This window comes from Tetranychus urticae, chromosome 1 (assembly GCF_039701765.1).
Source record: "Tetranychus urticae isolate SD_2017Ah chromosome 1, NJAU_TeUrti_SD_1.0, whole genome shotgun sequence".
Taxonomy (NCBI): Eukaryota; Metazoa; Arthropoda; class Arachnida; order Trombidiformes; family Tetranychidae; genus Tetranychus; species Tetranychus urticae.
This window is the reverse complement of record NC_142958.1, coordinates 16,675,643-16,695,435: the sequence shown is the minus strand read 5'-3', so window position 1 is coordinate 16,695,435 and position 19,793 is coordinate 16,675,643. Positions and strand designations below refer to the sequence as shown.

Here is a 19,793-nt window from a genome sequence, read left to right as displayed (position 1 = left end):
AAGATCATGTTTATCACCCATCTTGCATATGATATCAGATTCAAATGAAAAATACATCATTTTAGTCACTCCAACAATTTAAGAGCAAAAAAAATATCACCGTAGATGCCATCCGCTCTACTCATTAAGTCGTCGATCTTTAAGTCTGTAGGAAAGAAGAAAGGAAATACCCTTAAGACCAAACTTCGACACTTTCTTCACTAAATATTTGCAATCTAAATACTAAATCTAAATAAATGTTTATTCTTTAGTCCTGGCCATGTTTGATTAAATTAAATGCTAATGGCTGGTCAATCAACATCGAGATTCATATGAATCTCAATAAAAAACGAAATTAGAGCAGAAATCGCCTTAAATCTTCTAGAAAAACTTGTTCTAGCATGGGAACCTCCATCAGAGGCAATTCTTCTGATTCATATTTGGTTACATACATTAATCTATTTGGAGTGAATTACGGAAAGCTATTGAATGTATTATAGAATTTAAACATTGCGCCATTCAAGTTACTTTTTCTCTCAATCAGAGGAGCTGATGCTAAATAAAAAGACGCCCAAGTTTTATTATTATTATTATTTTGTTTTCGCTTTCATTAGAGTTTTATGTCTATTGGTTAATTATTGATCATCTTAAATTAATCTTTCTAGTGTCATTTTAAATTTTGTTAATCTCAACGCATTTAAAAATGGTTCAAGGCGGTATGTCCTGTGTTAAATACCTCCTTGGTGTTTTCAATTTTGCCTTTTTCTTGTCATCTATTGGTATCATCACATTGTGTGTCCGATCCATAGGGATGCCTGAATCAGCAGAAAAGATTTTGGATGTTGATAATCGCCACTTGATTGTTATGGTAGCAGCTTCTGTCGTCCTCTTAATCATATCTTTCCTTGGCTGTTGGGGTGCGCTTCGAGAAAACCATTGTATGCTGGTTTCTTATGGAGTTCTTCTTCTCATCATTATTTTAGTAGAGGTTGCTGTGGGAACCCTAGCCTTCCTTTATAGTAACAAAGTAGAGGAGCTTGCTTACCAAGCAATGAATAAAACCATGTCTTCGTATGTTATGGATGATGAAAATTCAACATCTACCAGGCTTATCGATGATTTACAGAAGAATGTTAAATGCTGCGGAGTTTATAATTATACCGATTTCCTAAGTAGATTTGATAAACTGCCCTTATCTTGTTGTGGTAAGCTCAGAGCTGTATCAGCACTCAAGCCAATCACCGATCTGGAAACAAACACCACTGGCTCTCAATTCTTTCCCTACAACTCCAGAACTGTTGGAGCTTCTGATCGCAATGAGACTTGCCTTCCAAATGAAGCTTTCACGGAAGGTTGCGCTCACAAACTTTGGGATTTGATGTATAAATATTACGGTCCCATCGGTGGTATCTTGATTGGAGTGGCTGTAATTCAATTACTTGGATGCATTTTATCTTGCGCTTTTGCTCATTCTATCAAACAAGACTATGAAGTGGTCTAATCATCAAGTTAATACTTGTACCAACCTTTTTCATGTATTACCTGACATCCGTCTGTCTTAATCTCTCACCCTTACCCTCCACCTTCATCCTTACTTTCCCTCTCGTCTTTTTGCACTTTTCTCTGTATCCTTTTTCGTGATCTGTCTATGATCAGTTTATTTTCCTCATTTTTCTTGCATTTAATCATTCGTCTCAAAAATCAAAGGACATAATTCACCTAAATAGCGAGTAAATGTAAACCACCAAAACTTGGTTGAATATTCAAACCTTTTTTATTGAAAACCATTCTTGATCAATAACAATTATATAATAAGATAATTAATAATCCTCTTTTTCCTTTAAGGTTCTTTTTCTATCAGCGATTCTTAAATTAATAACCCAATTTCGGATCACCTTCATTTTTTAACTGCTTCAAACTACAAGGCTCAAACAAATCAACCCCGAAAGTGCAGTAAGAGAATCACGCACATAAAGCATACAAAAAAGAAGTGAAAGAAAATCTCTTGATAATGGGACAAGAGAATCAAACATCTATAATTAATCTGTATCTTGATTTTCTCATTAATGTAATAATGTCTACTGGTAGCTAAAGAAGATCTTTGTCATCCCATATTATGTCTCATTCTTTCTCTTTCTCTAATTTGTTTGTGTTTCATTGCTCACATTTTATTATTTATTACTTTAACGGTGTTTGTTTTCCCATCATGAAATTAACAAGTGTATATATTTACATTAAATATATTGGTGAGAAATCATTATTTCTGTTTCATTTTTTTCTGATTTTTTCGTTGAATCGTTAAATATTCTGAGGAAATGGATGAGGGAAATTACCTGATTACTGAATGTTACATTTCAGTCAAATGTTTACCTTGTTTTATCCCTAAACCGTTACTATTTCCAAGTTACGGTTCAGTATCTTAACAGATTAAAATCATGCATTAATCTATCCAGATGGCAAATAGGCCAAACAGACTATTATGACATTATTATTGATAGCCTTTTGTTTAAAATTACATATTTTAATTTGCTTTTAAACTATTATGATATGCTCAACAATATATAAAATACAGAAGTGCAATATTTTCTCTTAACTTTATCCAACTGTTATTTCAACTATAGTTGACTTATCGCCATCAAAATCAATCTTTATTGAGTTGAGAGGAAGACTTTATTGAATCTCAAGAGCTTGAGATAGTCGATTATCATAATATAATAATTCAACAATCAAAAATATTTAATTTCCTGTTTCTCTTTTCAGGCATTTATGGTTCAAGAGATTTTCCATTTGTCATTATTTGAATAGATAGATGTTTGAATAATAATTAAAATGACTAAATCTACCTCAAAATTACGAATTCTATTGAATCTATTTGTACTTTAACAAAATATAAGCACCCAGAAAGTCAATTTGACATCAATCTAGTTTGTATAGATGAACCAGCTTTAACTCAAAGTTATACTGATGTATTATATTATCACCTGTTTGATGACTGGCTTGACTTTTCGCTCTGGAACTGAGATATTTCTTGAATTGAATCAGATGTTGAATCAACTGAATAAAAGTGTGAATAAAAATTAAAAGAGGAATTTCGAAACCTTGAAATTTTCATTTATTATTATTTAAATCAACAAAAACAGAATTAACAAAAATAACTGAAAACCCAATTACATTAGATTTCATGTATTAAGAGGCATTGTGCCTTTCTATGTAATATTTTCGCTTTTAAATTGAAAACAAATAAAAATTTAAGACGAATGTAGTAAAGCAAATTAAGCGTAATTTGTGACGAAAAAAGTGAAAGATTATTGACAATTGATTGTCATATGAATGTGGCGATAAAGTTTGATTTAAATTGTTAGTTCATAGTCGAAGTAGTGATGACGCAATAGCGGGAGGTGGAAGGAGATTCGATTCCCTTAATGAGTCTGATGCCGGACTTGGAGTGAAATCAGAGGCCGGGCATTCAAAATGCACACAGTGAAATACTTCGTTTGCTGAGTTATAAGTTCCAGTAATTCTTATATAAACGACTGGACGCTTAGAGAATGAAATAAGTTGCCATGATTTACAAAGCACATCACGACGATCAGCAACCATTTGCCAATTAAGATAGTCAACTGAAACTTCGATGTAGTAACTATAAGTTCGCTTATCTATATCCCAAAGCAGAAGCTTCATTGAATCAACCACATAAGGTTGAGCTAATTGTATTACGATTGCTCCACTGCCAATTTGATGACACGTATAACCAGTTTCCCAATCATATTCGTTGTACTTTCCGTTTATTAAAGCATTGCGACTTCTGCTCACTCCTTCAATGACTAGGGCGGAGTTTTCAATGGTGGCAACATTATGATCAGGAATAACAAGTCCATTAGAATCCAACAGGAAGGGTCGATTGGTAAACATACATTCAAAAGAAACGAGTAAAAAGAACCTATTAACCGTACTTTGAGTACCTCGAATACGAATATATTTAACCACTCTAGGTTCAAAGTAAACTTGCTGCCAAGAACGACATAAATATTGAGTATGGTCTATTATTCGAACCCAATCAACGCGATCCATAGAAACTTCAATATGATACGAGTAAGCTCGCAATTCTTTGTCCCAAAGTAACATCTTGATATGGTTGATTATACACTGAACGCCCAATTCAATCACAATACCTTGACCATCTGCGTCATCAATTAAATGTCGAGTGAATCCTTTCTCAGTATCGTAGTTTGAAATATCACCATCCAACAAAGCTGATTTATTGTCTCCAGTGAGAACTTGTGCTTTTAATTTAGGCTTGGCGACATTTTCTTCAGGCCTGAGGAGACCTCGATATCTTAAATCGGTATTACGAGATAACTGGTATTGTTGTATGGCATCTAAAATAGCATCAGCTGAAACAAGGCTACTGGGTCTAACAATGGTTAATAAATCGTTCAATTTGATAAGAGGCAGTCTAATACACGAAATAATATCATTTATAGGTGCATCTGGATTAGCCTCAAACCAAGATTTCACAGCTTTGAAAATAATAATTTCATCGGCGCAGAATGAGTCTCTGCTTAGGATTGCTTTAACTGTGGTTGGAGTTAAAGTTAAAAAAGTTTCATTTTGAATGATAGTGAGAGCATGTTGGTCGATAAAACTGGAGCAAACTTCAGCAAGTGATGAGAGACCATAAAGAACAGAAGCCTCATAAAACAGACAAGCATTCTTAACATTTAAAACAGCTTCCATGAATTTTGCAATCGAATCTTGGAGTTGAATAAAACCATATTTATGGGCTAAACCTAACAGCTCTAATAATCCATCTTCACGAAAATATGTTAATGACATACGACCACTGTAAATATATTTTAAAAGGTGCTTGAAAGCGGTTAATGAGGTTGATTTGAGTTCAATCACTTTCTCCTGGCTTTCTTTCATTCCACCAAACAACATAGCTCGAAAATAATCACTTCTGGAGGCAAGTATAACTTTATGAGCCGGAATTTTTTCACCAGCAACAACAAGGACAATATCTGAGTATTCATCATTCATGTAAAGATGGCCTAAGTTATCAGCTAAACAAGTGATATGGTTAATTTCACCAACAGGTACATTCGTTGCGGCTGATGTTGCGGAGGTTGATGAAGTTGATGGATTAGCAAGATCATGTTTATCACCCATCTTACATATGATATCAGATTCAAATGATAAATTCACAGTCGATAATTTTAGTCGATCCAACGATTAAAGAGCAAGAAAAACATCACTTGATGAACCAATCAAACGATACCACCATGAATACCATCCGTTCTACTTATTATTAATAGATTAAAAAAGCCTGCAGGAGAAAAGAAGAAAAACCATCAAAACCAAACTTCGACATTCTCTCAGTGAACTGCCCAATTAATTTAATTAGGACAAATGACTGTAGAAAGCATATAACAGTTGAAATAATCTAATGTAATAACCTATGTAATAACATGACTATGAATTTGAATATTACTGTTTATACCAACTGAATTGATAAATAAAAATGTAAGACATCTATCGATGTTGTTGTTACTTGTAAAACTTACCAAGACAAGTTGTTTATTTGAACAAATCATTTCTAAATAAACTGACCAATATAAAAGCCATCAGTAAACAATAACAAAAAATAGATTTGTAATTTGTTAAGACACATTCAAAATAAAACTATCCATTTCGAAATAAAGATCTTGTCAACGGTAGTCAAGATGGGGAGTAGAAACAAGATGTATGTAAATATCTTTAGAATCACTTGAGTTGTTTTAATTATCTTTTCATTAATACAGCTCTATCAGAAGTGATATTATTAAGTTAATTACGATGGTATAATTTTAAATAATCTGCTAGTAAACTAACATTTATTTAAGAAACTGAGAAAAGCACAAATAAGATGCGATCATATGATTTTGATGATATTGACAAGAGATGGCGTTGTAAATGTAAACATAAAAATGTGCATTTAATTTTTTTCTAATTAACTCTAATTAATTAACTTAATTATCTATAGTCTATACATTAAATTATTCCTTAACAACCTAGAAAGAGCCTTAATCCAAAAAACCGTGTTCAAATCGGTGTATTACCAGGTAAGACTTGCATGCTTTTCATTTTGCAGTTTGAAATTAAGAGTAAATCAAAGAGCAAATATCGATCAATTATTAACAGTTAAATAAATTTTATCATGTTGATTGTCCTTTTGAAATATAATTGCGGTCAGAGGTTTAAAACTTTCTGGTTTACCAAATAAATTAACCTTTGACTAAAATACGCGTACTTGACCGCAAAATAGAGCACTAGCTATTCTCACGACAGCTAACTTTGAGAGGGATGACTGTAACTCAATTTGAAATTTTCTCAACGAATTGAGTGTAGCTACAGTTTATGTTTTCAGCATTCTTCTCTTAATTAAACTCGTATTTTAATTTTGAAAGATTCGAAATGTCCAACAGTATCGTCTCTCATCTTAATTTGAATCTTGAACATTTTCACATGTATTATTCAACAGTGACTCCATTTAGTCAAGTGATTTCTGAACTTAATTTGGAAAGTAACTTTAATCAATCTTACCATTGTGTCTTCAATCGAATTATATTGACATCCAAATCAGTTTTTGATATCAAGAGGCTCAAATTAATCAAGCCTATTGATCAGTCAAGGTTAAAAGAAAACTTGAAAGAACGTCTTGGAGCATATTACCATTCTCAAAATGTTTCTAGCAACTCCATTAGGCTAGATTATGTTCTTAGTTACTATTCGAGTCCACCATTCAGTAAATTTATAAGAATGCTTGATCCAGTTTCTACAAATTACCTGATTCGTGCTTGCTCATTCTTCGAATTTATCGATGATTCATTTATTTTGCAAAGAACTGGCCCTTATTTTTGCGATTTCGTATGGAATAAAGATCCTCCAATGTAAGTTGTAAGATATTAACCTATTAATGATCATCAAAAAAGTAAAAGCCTACTAATCTTTTTTCTTTACTCAGATTGGAATCATCGCGATTTATAAATCCCAACAAAGACAGTGCCAAAAGACAGATTGAAACAGATGACTTGCCGCGCAAGAAACTTTATCCAGCCTGCGATAATTGGTGTAACAAATTTAAAAGTTTAGATCGTCACAGTCTACCTCCAATTACCAAGAAGAAAATGTTGTACGGTAAACAAAATTATCGTTATTTTAATAGTTACCTTGATGTCACACCTCGAAATCTCACCTCAAGAATTTTCAGTTCAGTTGACACTGAAGTAAAAGATCAACTACCATTGGAACCACTGACAAGTACTTTAGATCAAACCTTGAAACTCAGCAAACGTTGTAAATTTATAAATCTTTTGCACAAATTCTGTCCTGCTGTTGACACAACGATATCTTTGGATTCATCAGAAGCAACGCAAAGCTCACTAAAAAGTTACAATGATCACAATCAAGTCATCTCTTTCATGTACAGTGTTTATCATCATTTGTTTCCTCAAAAAATTTTTGGATCTCGTTCTAATTGTCAAGGCATTTTTGAAAGATTGAAATTATTGGTGACCACTGGGAGTAAAGTGCGGTTCATTGTCTCTAACTTCAGACCACCATCTCTAGATCTAGACTCTTGTGGTTGGATGAACAATTTAAAATGTATACACAAAAAAATTTACATTTTTGATTTCTTTCTTTTCTGGTTGGTCGAATATTTCATTAATCTGCTGAAGAATCATTTTTATATTACTGAGTCAACAAGCTCAAAATTATATTTTTACACTTATCCTGTTTGGAATAGTATCCAGGACAAATACATCAATAAACTAGTCAAAGAAGGTAAACTTAAACCTGTTGAAATTCAAGAGATTAAACAAGAAACTCACATGGACAAGCTTTTATTAAGAAGCTCGAATCTTCGATTTATACCTCGATCTCGTAAATTAAGAATAATCAACAGATTACGAATAGCTGGTAAAAATGAGACTCGTACTTGTCTTCAGGTGTTATCTTATTTTCTCGGTCGAATGGTTTGTTCCTCAGCATCACAAAGGCATCGACAAAATATTGCTAAACTTCAAACAATGATGAAGTTGTCTGAAAGTAAAAAACTTTACTTTGTTCGTGTCGATATCGTCAATTGTTACCCTTCCATCGATCAAGGAAAATTGTTTGACTTAGTCTGCAATCAACTCGAACAGCAGTTTTCCTATGCAACAACGAAAGATCCATTGAAAATTAAAGAATTTGATTTGGTTAAATCATGTGTTACTAAATTAGCTGTCAAAAAACACCATTTTAGTAATGAAAGCAGGACACAATTCACCGAACTAATAAATCGACTTTCATCTAACCAAAATAATTGTGTGGTTGTTCCCAAGCGTTCATTAACTAATTATTTTCTGCAAGATATACGAGCTTTATTTCGGAGTTACATTTTAACACCTTATCTGCGTCTTGGACCGAATCGCTATTATCAACTTCTCAAAGGAATTCGTCAAGGAGGAGCATTATCGAGCGATTTGTGCTCGTTTTTCATCAGTCACGTATTAGATCGAGTGATTGATGATTTTGGCTTACAGAATGAAGAAGCTCGTTTAATAATTGAAGACGATATAGTCTTTGTTACTTCTTCGCTTGAAAGAGCACAACGATACTTGTCTTTAATGTTGAATGATTTTCCGAAGCATGGTTTGGAGATAAACACCAAGAAATTACAATTCAACTTTGATTTTCCAACAAACGGTCTTTGCCAATCAGAATTTTTCACATTTTTCGGTCGAGATATCTATTTGAATTCCAAAAAAGTTCTTTCTAATTATGACAAATATCAAACTGAGAGCTGCCAATATTTCTTTAATTGTAACCCTTTTACTCCGAAGAATGAGCTTCGCAAAAGTTTAATAAGTAAGTATCCATTATGTTCCTGAATTCGTTTATTCAATTTCAGCTTTTCTCTCTTCACAGATCAGCTTAATTTATCGATGTTACCCTGGGATCTCGACTGCAGTATGAATGATGATAAATCCGTTGCACTGAACATTTACCAGAGAGCTTTATTACAGTCGTCCAGATTATCCTGTTATCTTGTTTCTTCGCCAAAATACCGTTCTCTGCAGGTACCCAAGTATTGGATAAAATTTGCAACCGGTTTTGCAAAGCATTTATTTGCCATAAAAGAAAAATGGATTGCGAGAGGTTTAATCGATTGTCCATTTACATTAAATTTTATAAAATGGTTAATAAGCGAAGCCATCTACAAGCAACTCGGAACTTTGAGAATGAGACATCGTAAAACTGAGAAAGAAATGTTTGAAAAATTCGTAAAGACTTCACGGAAAAATGTTCCGCATATGATTCGTACCAATTTTTTTACATATGTTTTGAAAGAAAACACTTTTAATATAAACACTGTGATTTATCTTTGAATTCAGTCATTAAACGATGCACTGTGATAATCTCAAATAGAAGTGGTTGATTTAAATAAACAATATCGACAGAACCGATGTGTATTAGTATGCATACTGAATTTATTTCTTGATTTTTCAAAGCTACACTAAACATATATCTGTTTCCAATCCTTCAACTCAAGAATCTTTTTCTGGGTACTTAAATTATACTCGATTTACCAGAAAGTTAACGAACATAATCATGTAAGTCTAGAACGTAGCACATATGTAGCATTAACTTAACTTTGAAGTTACCTGACTTATCTGTTTATGCCAGCCGAGTCACAATCAAGGAGAAACATTAATAATATCAAACACACTATGGATTTGAATATTGAAGAAATAAACGCGGAAGCAAGTAAAATTCGAGTAGTTTAAATTAAACAAGAGATTTAATTCAAGTGAAATAGTGAAATCTAAATTAAACTTGGCCAAAGCATGATTCTTACTCGTCTTCCCATTGCTTTAGCAGGTAAATTTTTCTGGAATTTAGCACGAACAACTCCTGAGTTACCATGCTCTCGAGTGACTTTACCCCAGATAACTCTAACCTTTGAATATTTTCCTTTCCTCAAAGGAACGGTTGTCTTATTCTTTGCTTGATACATGAAGCAGCACTTCTTTCCAACGTAGAATCTAGAGTCAATTCGTTTGGTAACACCGTCAATTTTCAACAAGGCAGTGTGTTCGGTCTGATTTCTTAAGCTTCTCTTGTATCCTAAGAAGATGGCCTTTGAATACAATCGACCTGGCTTGGCTGCAATCCGTTTACGTTTAACCGCAACAGTACTTGCTGGTTTGGTTGGTTTGGTTGGTTTCTCTGCGACTTTCTTTTCCATTCTGCACTAAAAGGAACACATTCACAATAGAAATAACATTAGTATTGATAGATTAAAAACACCAAAAATGAATATAACACTTACCTAAATTAATTAATCAAATAGAATTGATTATTTTATTAAATTAAATAACAAAACCAAAACTAAAATACCTCTTTAATTCACTAGTAAGAAGTTGCTTACTTGAAGACCGACTTAAATTTCCGTTTCCAGAAAGTAACCAAGGTGATAGAAATGATACCGCCCAATTTGAATTTGAACAACTTGAAGCTCAATTTATTTTATTGAATTTAATGTTAATTTTACTTTAAACAAGCAATAAAATTATATTTTTCTCAATTCATTTGCTCCTTTAATATTTAAAAATCAAGAAAAATGATTGAATAATCATTTTTCGCACTATAATCGTCAATAATTACAATTTTCAATTCTGAATTTTGACCTTCTTTGCAATCATTTTTAAAAATCCGGGAATAAAAAATCTCAATCAGAATCACATGAATCAAATCAAATATTTTAATAATTTTACCAGGAAATTACAATCAAAGATCATTAAATTAAAAGCATTAACTAAAAAACCATTCATCTTTAACAATCTGCTAAGTCAGAATATTTTGATCAAAATGACTTTTAAAAAAGATTCTGTTGAAAATTTGATGTAAACGATGAAATGAGCAATCACATAATCAATTAGCTAAAGTCAATGGAAATGAAATTCAATAATTACAACAATTGTGTAATAATAAACACTAATTGAAAGTTTTAAATCAAAAATGAAACAATGGTAGCCAAGCTAACGCCATCTTTTGATGAAAACACTGGTGTCAAATAGTAAATTTTTAATTTAACCTTTTAAAATGAATTAATATTTTAAGTTTTGATTATCGTGTTTTAATCCAAGCAATAATTAAATTAAGATTTCCAAATAAGTATCATTGTTAAGTAACAATCAACACGCTATCATCAAGCAATCGGTTTCTTGATATCATCGAAATACAACTTTACAAGTTAAATCTTATCGTTAAGTTAATATTTTGAATCGATCAATCTTTGCGTTTCAATGTGCTTTAAATATTGGCCTGCAGATCACCGAAGGATTGTACCACAGTAAACCAAGTAAACTTTCAGTGAAACTCTTTGATTTCATTAAGTCACTCAGGAAATTAGGCAATTGACTCAAATCGAAGTATCATTTGGACATCTTTTTACTGCACTTCTGGTGAAAGTGGTCATTGGTATTCAGTTATAGCCCAGTTGCAACTACGTATAAACTTAAACTATTTCAACCTATACCATTGATTTAAGATGATTATATTAATCGGAATTGCGCAAAGCCGAATAAAATAACTCATCAAAGTCCCACCTTTTATTATAATAAAGTAAGTCTTTGATAACTTAGGAATTACAGCTTATTTAGTTAACAGATAAATGTTCAAGTTTTCAGTTTACTTTCAGAGTTGCAGTCCTAACAATCAAATCCTATCTTTTTTTGGCTATTTCAACTAACCTCAATCCCAAGCTATAACCAAACAAACTGTGACTTCAAATTGTATTTGTGACTTTACCTTTGGCTGAGTTTTTGGTCTCATTTGTTTCAATTTTGTTCATTTGTTTTACCCTTGGTTAACCATTGATACCGACTGAAATCATCTCAACATCCAAAGATCAAAGCGCATCAAGAATGATCTCAACTTGCAAATTATCAACCATTTGTTGGTTAAATTTGATCAACCTAACACTTTGCCTGTATCTCATTGCTTCCATTAGTTTAGTTGGTTGTTCATCTCTCCGTTGGTTACCAAATTCAAATGATCTTACCTTTCAATCAAACGGTGATGATCGAGTTTCACCTTCCAATTACAACCTGGAATCAATCAGTAAGGAATGGATTCAATGGAGAAATATGCTGAATGAACTGGAAAAACAACGACAATCAAATTTGGATTCAATTCCAAAGTAAGTTAAATTATATTAACAATTCAGTCAACTGTAAACATTGAAATGAATATAAGAAAAAGCAAATCCCGATAAACTCTCAATCTTATTACCATTACAATCATCAGTTTATTATAAAGCATCTCAAGAGAATCAAAATTTACTTTGATCGTCACAATTGAAACAGTTTACAATTTGTAATACAAATTATCTATTAATATTGATTCTCAGTTCAGCCAACCTTTCAAATAATGATATTAAAGTACACAAATCAAAGGGATAATCAGGAAACAATTTTCATTTCCTTTCCTTTTTATAAGATAATTTAACGATTCTTAGGAACAGCCAAGCAATTTGCTGAGTAATTGTTGAATATTAAAGTAATTACAAGTAAAATTAAATCTTCTTTACTTCTTTCAATCGTTCTTTGATGGTTGGCAAAAATTTCAAGTCCAACAGATTTGATCATTGAACTTCAAGTCAATAGTTACTTTGTTTTCATAAATAAATCATTTGTTGGCAAGAGATTGACCATTTATCTTGAAAGATCAATTGAACAATTTAATGTTTTCGTTTAACATAATCCTGTAATATTTTGAAACCTAAAATACGGTCAGATTAAAGGGATTTAAAAGCAATTTTGGTTATTTGCTTTGGTTTCAGTCGATGGACTAGACGTTGAGTTGAAAATTGTATGAAACTTGTCAATACATCATCATTAAAACAATCATCATTTTTACAGTTTTCAACAACAACATGAAAAAGGATTAACAATGAACGCTTCCCTTGAAACCTTTTCAAAGGTCAATCAAATTGGTCAATCAACTAGAGTTAACCCAATAAATTAGTGCAATTAACTGAACCCACTGAACAATTTTAAGGTTATTCAGCTTTTAAATCGCACTTTATCAGATAGAAATGTTAACATTCAACTTTGGAACCAATTTGGTTACTATTAATAAGTTTATTCAACTTGTAATTTTTATCAACTAAATTGAATATTCACCAACTTAATCAATCCTTGTTAAGCTTAATTTTATCAAATTTACAATATTTTTAGTCTTTTGAATGTTATCCAGAATCTAAAATTGAAACCTTGTTTTGAAAGATTCCCTGTTGATGGCTACTTATTTCATTGAAATATTGAATGGCTATAAATTGAATTGATTTGGTGTAAACACCATTAACCTTTTCACCTCCAACTTCAGGGAGTTTTAAATGCTCGGTGATAATGTTAATAATATGTAAAGATTTATCTCATCAATCAAATCAATCAAATGAATGACAACTTGTCAGATGGAAACTATTTTATATACAAAATACATAATATATTAAAGATAACATGTTTAAAGTTATCAATGTGTGTGTGCTTCACATATTCAAAAGCTTTTCAGTGTTTACTTTCTGTATTATTGAAGTGCTAGACAAAATGATGAAAGATGAGGATAGAACACCAAACCAGAATTCTGATGATCTTAGTCAACTGCTACTTACTTCACCATCTTGATCGTCTTTCAAATTGAAAACTATTCATTTTACAGAATGAAAAATTGAATCCATTTCTTTTGCCCACGAAAAGCAAACAAAACGCTATTTATTTTGCCATTGCCAATGAACAAAGCAACTCTTTCCATTGTCATATCCTGAAATCATGATAATCATATTATTTCTTTCACTCCTTGATAAAGATTTAAAGCATTTTCGTGAAATATTGCTTCAAAATTCTGGGAATTTATCATTTAGAAATGCTTCAACCTTCGATAACTTACATTTTTTACGAATTCAGTTTCTCACACGCAGTCTAGTAATTGTCAACTTTGCAATCGTAAGTTAATATTTATATTGCTGCGAATGATGAATCGCGTCTCATCTTTTATATATTATATCAGTAGTTTAAGAATTTGAGGAATATAAGAACTTAGAACTTTAAGAAACGAAATTTGATTTCATTGGATGCACTTGCTTCCATGGCTGTCTATTTAGATTAATGGACATGAAATAGAATTCAATTTTTGTGGAAGATTCAGGATGGATTGGTTCAGATTTGGGATTAGAAATAAGATAAACTCAACATTAACTGGTGCATTTACAATTAAAAGTCCTGGATTCGAATCATTCCGAGATAAATGCTGAAAACTAGTAAAGAAATCGTGAAGATTAAACTGAATAACTATGTTAGAACTATGTGATTAAAATTTTGATCTCAAAGACCACAATTTTTAAAGGAAAGATTTACAGATGAAGAGAAGTTGATTTAGGTTTATAAATCTTGAGAAACTTTCACGATCTGAAAGATTAAAGTCTCGTAAAATCCGTGAAATCGTAAAATGAACAAGGAAAATGTAAAAAGCTTTAAGTTTGGAGCTGTTTGGAGTAACATTAACAATGATAACTTTGTTGTGTGCCACTCTCTTACAGATTGTTAATTACACATTGAATACATGAGTTGATACTGAACAAGCGTCCTACTTGTTGTATTCATGATCTTGTCTCTTTAAAATATTGTAACACACACAGTTAGCACACAGTTGATAGTTGGCTGCACATTATTGATGTGAAAACATATTCATTGCAAGGAGGAAAGAGTTCTGATGAGCTCTGTAAGTTTAGTTAAGATCAAATTGTGAGCACAAAAGTTATTCAAAAAAGCGATGCTCACGAAGAAATATTCCTTTCTACAGAAATAAGTTAGTTTTCAGACGAGCCAGCTACAGAAGTCCATATAAAGAGATTGAGCTGATTCCCTAGCATTTAACCACCTTATTTTCATTTATCTTGTTGCTTCAGGTACTAATATCTATTATCTGATCTAAGGAATGTCTTTCTTGGTAAAATAATAGAAAATTGCGATGCAATTAAAAGCAGTAGACAAGTAAAGACGTCAAACGGTTGCGAAGGGTTTCCTATTCTTTGCCGAAAGTGAATCAATAAATCATGAGACTTGGAAGAAGACTCTTCCTTTTCCTTCCTGCCTTCCACATCGAAGTTACTATGAAAAAGCAACAGATCTTATAATATTGCTGTCTCGCATTTGATATTCAATTGCAACTTAAACATTAACATATTATATGTCATCTAACATTCATCAGCATGTATGACTTTAAACGCTTTGAATGTGTAGATATTATAATAAACCTAGAATTGCGAGAATATCATTATGTTCATCATTTCATTGATTTCAAGTTAACTCTTTAACTAACAAATAAATGTTACAGGTCAATGTTTAAAGTAATTTACAAGAGGATTGAACTTCATTGGAACAATTACAATCAATGAGAGTGGTTTATACTCCATCATGGGCCAATGTAGACACTCTTGCTCACTCGATTCGCCCTTAGAAACAAATAATTCAAGCTTTTTGAAGTTTAAATAAGAAAAAAGCCTTTTTTGAAAGCCTTTTTTACGCATCAAAGTTGAACAATGGCAAGATTTGTTTTCTCAAGCAATTAAACATTTCATAAGGTCTTCCATTGTTTTAATTTCGGCTCAGTGCTCATAAATCTTTGCATCATTCATAAAGTTTCTCAAAATATCGTTCCATGCGTACATTTACTAAGTATATAATAATCTACGTAACTTTCCAGCTTTTCTCTTGTGTTTCAATTTCATATTCTTCCCATATTGACCCTGAAGCTCTTCTACTATCCACTATTCATAATTTCTTATTCTTAGATTTTTCTTCACTTTCCTCGATTTCCTCCAGCAATTCATCAATTTCTTTTCGAGATTCCTTTGATAGTTTTATAGACGGCTTTCCATTTCATTAACATTCCGTCGTTGCTTGTTTACCCAATTCAATGTATCTCATTGAATTATTAACCATATATTCCGCTCCTGAACCTGCATCATTAGTATTTTCAATACATCTTAATAACCGCTTGAATCTTGTCTCTGAATAAGAGTTACCCCGAAGGAAGACATTTGTAGCTACTAATGAGGATTGGCCAGCTTTGATTCAACTCAACCTTTCAATATTTAATCGTATTCCATAAATATTATAAATCATAATAGGAATAATCATTGATATCTTTATAATTTGCGCATAAATTAGCTCGAAATTGTCACACAAAACAATCAAAGTCTTATTGCTTTAGAAACTCAAGATGCAAATAAATTCTCATAATCATAAACATCTTGAGAAAGTTTTAATTGCAAGCAATTTACAGATTTAATGAGCAATCAAAGTCTTGAAATGGTCAAATTTGTACACAAAAAAGACCTCAAAAGAGCTTCGAATGTAAAATTTGAATGATTTATCGTTAAATTATGAATTGCAAATGGATTGAAATAGCGATGAAATTAATAAAGAAACAGACAAAATCTATTTGACATGCAGACTAACACAGTCAATTGTATTATAAAACACACTTTTTGATTTATTCACTATTATTGATTTAAAGGTCGTTCCCAATGAACTTATTCAAGAAAGCAAAAATTGAAAAAAACTTGAGAATTCATTCCATTCCAAATGATTTAGATTACATTTCCCATGCAACAATACAATCCTTTCCTCTCCCAGCAACAATAATTTAGTTTATAATATTTCAAACAAAACAAGATTCCATATCAGTTTAAATTGTAATTTTGTTATTATCCTTCATAATAATCTGAATATTAATGGTCCAAGAAAGAAAATAAATGTTAAAAAAGATTCTCTTCTAAATAATTCAAGTCAAATTCAAATTGCACAAATTGCATCTAAATTTCATCCAAATTAAAGGATAAACCTTAAAAAATTTATACTTTACCTTGTCAGATGTTTGTTTTGCATCTCAATAACAGTAATTGTTTGCTCATTAATACATTTAATTATTTTCATTTTACTTCATTAATGGAAACAAAAGCAAAAACTTAATCTTCATTTTCAATGAATTTGTTAATTTGTTTATTATTTCAATTCCCTGTTTTGATTTCACAGCTTCTAATTGTTTCAACATATTGATCAATAATTCAGAGTTTTGTCTCATTTAGCAGCAATAAATTGCTTTGAAACCTTAGCTTTAATTAAACAGCAACTTTTGCGTCTTCTTTCAACGCAAAATTAACTTCAATAGCAATTAATGTTGATTGAAACATTAAATTAATCAAGAGTTATTTATGAAAATGCAAAAAAAGAAGATGAAAATGATTAAAAAAAGCAAATCAATAACATTCAACTTTAGCGTGTAACCTGATCATTAAAGTTAATTTGATTGCTAATATCGATATAAATTCAACGATAAATCATTCAATAAGTTGACATTTTAAGATGGTTAATCATTGGAAAGGTTAATGGTTAACTTTGACGAGTAAATCAATGACTGGCAACCATTATCACTTGATTACAATTAATTTATAAATTTAGTTCAACTCTTGACGCTTCGATTTCCTGATAAGTTAATAAAATTGTTAGCTTATTGTGTTATAGTTATAATGTAATAACAATATGAATAGCATTTTAATAGTTATTGAAAGCTCATAGGAATTGTAAAACAATATTAAACTGTATTACTGCATATTATCGAAGTATTCAATCACTAGGAAAGTAGTCTTCAATTCTGATCGAAGCAAATTCAGATTAATGAATAATTGATGAAACTTTGAAGAGACAAACAAAAACATGATCACAACCTTGATCAGAATTAATAAATTGTGGAGAATAAGACAAAAAAAAACTCCCAACCATGTAAATAGCCTTTGGAAATAACAATAACAATGAAATTACATCGATAAAGCACCTTATTGTAAATCTAAGGCTAAAATTTTACAATTTTAGGCTCAAAAGAAACAATTTGTCGTTGAACATTTCGAAAAGTGGTTTCTTAAGCTTCCAAGATGAGAAAAATCTGATTTATATCAAGCATCATATTTACTAACCAAAGATATTCTCAATCATTCTAATATTCATGGTCAATACTGATGAACTTCAAGTATACAATTTGAGAAATAATCTTTCATTTGTTGAACAAGAAGCTAAATTTGGTTGAAACCAATATTTCTTGAGAATCAAGACAATTGAGGAAGTTTACAGATTTTAGAATTCTTTATTTCAGAAATTCTCATTGCAATGAAGTTTTTTTGCTGTTGAAGCTGGAAAACAAAGATTATCAAGTTTTATTTTCAAAATATCAATAATAATTTGAACGATATGATAATTTTGAATCAATAGAGCTTAAGATGAAAGATTGAGATTTTTTTACGTCAACAGTTTTGTTTTACCTTGCCTTGATTTTGGTGAATTACATTTTGATTTATCTTTTTCTCTGGTTTCTCCTTTTGCTTAGTGAAAAACGTGGATTAGATCTTGGCTTAAGACGAGGATTATCAGGCCAAAGAGCAGCCAAACATCTTGTTGGATTGGCTAATGCTGAGTTTGCTGGTGGACCTGGAAGGAAACGTTAAAGTTATCAATAATGCAAAGCTAAAGCACAATAAAAATTTCCAACAACAAAAACCTCCCAGAAAAGACATTGAAAATAGTGAAAATGATTTCTTCTTAATCTTGATAATACATTTTCCTCTCTGATTCAATCATTTCGCATTCTTTTCTTTTCACCCAAAATTCCCTCCAATTTAATCTCATTAATTTAATACATTTACTATTAAACCTTGATTTAACCTCTTCTAATCCCATCAGCTACCAAAAAAAAAATGAATCAATTCAAAATAATACTAATAATTAATCTTAGATTCAAGTTTGTTCAACAACATTCAATACCAGTTATTTTATCCGACAAGGAATGCTTAAAATCTTGAATTGTTGGATTCAAGAAATAAACTAAACTCAACAAAATTGATCAACACAATAATTTAGGACAATTAACAAAGACTGAAATTGAAACATCTTGTGATCCTCTTGATAATAATGGTGGAAGGTTCAGTTAACCAATTGTCCAGCAATTGCTATTGAATCTGCGAAAGAACCCAAAAAATCAATGTTAATAATGACTATTTACACGTTAATTTGATCAATTTTTATTTCTATAACAAAATAAGCTATTAATATAACAAAAAGAAAGGTGAAACAGTTACATTGAAATTGTTAATTTGAGTTTTACCAGTTAATTGATAGATGTTTCATGTTTCACCAAATTTATTGATTGTTATTTTTTCCCTTCTCCAACCCATTTTCAATGTAATTACAATTAGCTTGATGATTAAACTAAAAAAAGTTGATTCCTTTTTTTCATACTTGAAACAATCCCTTTTTACCCCAATTACAAATGAACTTGAATGGATAACAAAGCAATTAAATTAATTTACTTTTCACCTTTACTGACCACCAAATTGCTAATAATTAATTCATGTGATAACATAAATAATTAAATAAATTACAATTGTTAATAACAAGTAACAACAATCTGGTAAAAACAAAAAAAGTAAACAAAAATACAAATTAATAACCAGAAAAGTTGGCTTTTTTTCTGGTTCAAAAGTTGCTTTTGTTTGCCTAACCCAATAAAATGGGATTATATTGTTATATTTTGGTCTTATTGTTGGCTTTCCGATCAAATTATTATGTTTAAACACTGATTATTGGCGATTAAAATGTATAATTATTGCTATTGTATGAAGACATTTTCTGGTTAAACCAGACATTTGGTTGACTACTTTGACTAAATTTGAT

General features: G+C 31.1%; 5 protein-coding genes across 7 annotated transcripts; 3 read left to right on the top strand and 2 right to left on the bottom strand.

Moving 5' to 3' along the window:
• Positions 1-430: 430 nt before the first annotated feature.
• Positions 431-2,236, top strand: LOC107372249 (CD63 antigen). Its single transcript, XM_015940454.3, has one exon. The coding sequence runs from the start codon at positions 683-685 to the stop codon at positions 1,478-1,480; it is 798 nt and encodes a 265-aa protein (XP_015795940.1). The 5' UTR covers positions 431-682; the 3' UTR covers positions 1,481-2,236.
• An 832-nt stretch (positions 2,237-3,068) lies between these two features.
• LOC107359271 (BTB/POZ domain-containing protein 9-like) lies at positions 3,069-5,898 on the bottom strand. 2 transcript variants are annotated; one of them, XM_015925756.3, is made up of 2 exons: positions 5,544-5,898; positions 3,069-5,305 (listed from the first exon to the last, which is right to left on the bottom strand). In XM_015925756.3, the coding sequence occupies exon 2, from the start codon at positions 5,146-5,148 to the stop codon at positions 3,343-3,345; it is 1,806 nt and encodes a 601-aa protein (XP_015781242.1). In that variant the 5' UTR covers positions 5,149-5,305; positions 5,544-5,898; the 3' UTR covers positions 3,069-3,342. The 2 variants fall into 2 exon arrangements, with proteins under 2 accessions (XP_015781242.1, XP_015781243.1); XM_015925757.3 differs by having other exon boundaries at positions 5,436-5,558.
• Positions 5,899-6,309: 411 nt separating this feature from the next.
• LOC107359267 (uncharacterized) lies at positions 6,310-9,470 on the top strand. The gene is made up of 3 exons (XM_015925750.3): positions 6,310-6,908; positions 6,983-8,871; positions 8,932-9,470. Exons 1-3 carry the CDS (start codon positions 6,433-6,435, stop codon positions 9,390-9,392), a joined length of 2,826 nt encoding a protein of 941 aa, XP_015781236.1. The 5' UTR covers positions 6,310-6,432; the 3' UTR covers positions 9,393-9,470.
• Positions 9,471-9,786: 316 nt separating this feature from the next.
• RpL35A (ribosomal protein L35A) lies at positions 9,787-10,410 on the bottom strand. Of its 2 annotated transcripts, none has more exons than XM_015925752.3 (2): positions 10,337-10,410; positions 9,787-10,258 (listed from the first exon to the last, which is right to left on the bottom strand). In XM_015925752.3, exon 2 carries the CDS (start codon positions 10,250-10,252, stop codon positions 9,830-9,832), a length of 423 nt encoding a protein of 140 aa, XP_015781238.1. In that variant the 5' UTR covers positions 10,253-10,258; positions 10,337-10,410; the 3' UTR covers positions 9,787-9,829. The 2 variants fall into 2 exon arrangements, with proteins under 2 accessions (XP_015781238.1, XP_015781239.1); XM_015925753.3 differs by having other exon boundaries at positions 9,787-10,253.
• A 1,294-nt stretch (positions 10,411-11,704) lies between these two features.
• Positions 11,705-19,342, top strand: Dh31 (diuretic hormone class 2). The gene is made up of 2 exons (XM_015925811.2): positions 11,705-12,208; positions 18,451-19,342. The coding sequence occupies exons 1-2, from the start codon at positions 11,934-11,936 to the stop codon at positions 18,566-18,568; spliced, it is 393 nt and encodes a 130-aa protein (XP_015781297.1). The 5' UTR covers positions 11,705-11,933; the 3' UTR covers positions 18,569-19,342.
• Positions 19,343-19,793: the final 451 nt, after the last annotated feature.

Coding starts and splice junctions, on each gene's coding strand:
- LOC107372249 (XM_015940454.3), top strand. CDS start 683: ATGGTTCAAGGCGGTATGTCCTGTGTTAAATACCTCCTTGGTGTTTTC.
- LOC107359271 (XM_015925756.3), bottom strand. CDS start 5,148: ATGGGTGATAAACATGATCTTGCTAATCCATCAACTTCATCAACCTCC.
- LOC107359267 (XM_015925750.3), top strand. CDS start 6,433: ATGTCCAACAGTATCGTCTCTCATCTTAATTTGAATCTTGAACATTTT. Junction 6,909..6,982: donor TGGAATAAAGATCCTCCAAT/GTAAGTTGTAAG, acceptor TTCTTTACTCAG/ATTGGAATCATCGCGATTTA. Junction 8,872..8,931: donor GCTTCGCAAAAGTTTAATAA/GTAAGTATCCAT, acceptor CTCTCTTCACAG/ATCAGCTTAATTTATCGATG.
- RpL35A (XM_015925752.3), bottom strand. CDS start 10,252: ATGGAAAAGAAAGTCGCAGAGAAACCAACCAAACCAACCAAACCAGCA.
- Dh31 (XM_015925811.2), top strand. CDS start 11,934: ATGATCTCAACTTGCAAATTATCAACCATTTGTTGGTTAAATTTGATC. Junction 12,209..18,450: donor AATTTGGATTCAATTCCAAA/GTAAGTTAAATT, acceptor CCTTTTGCTTAG/TGAAAAACGTGGATTAGATC.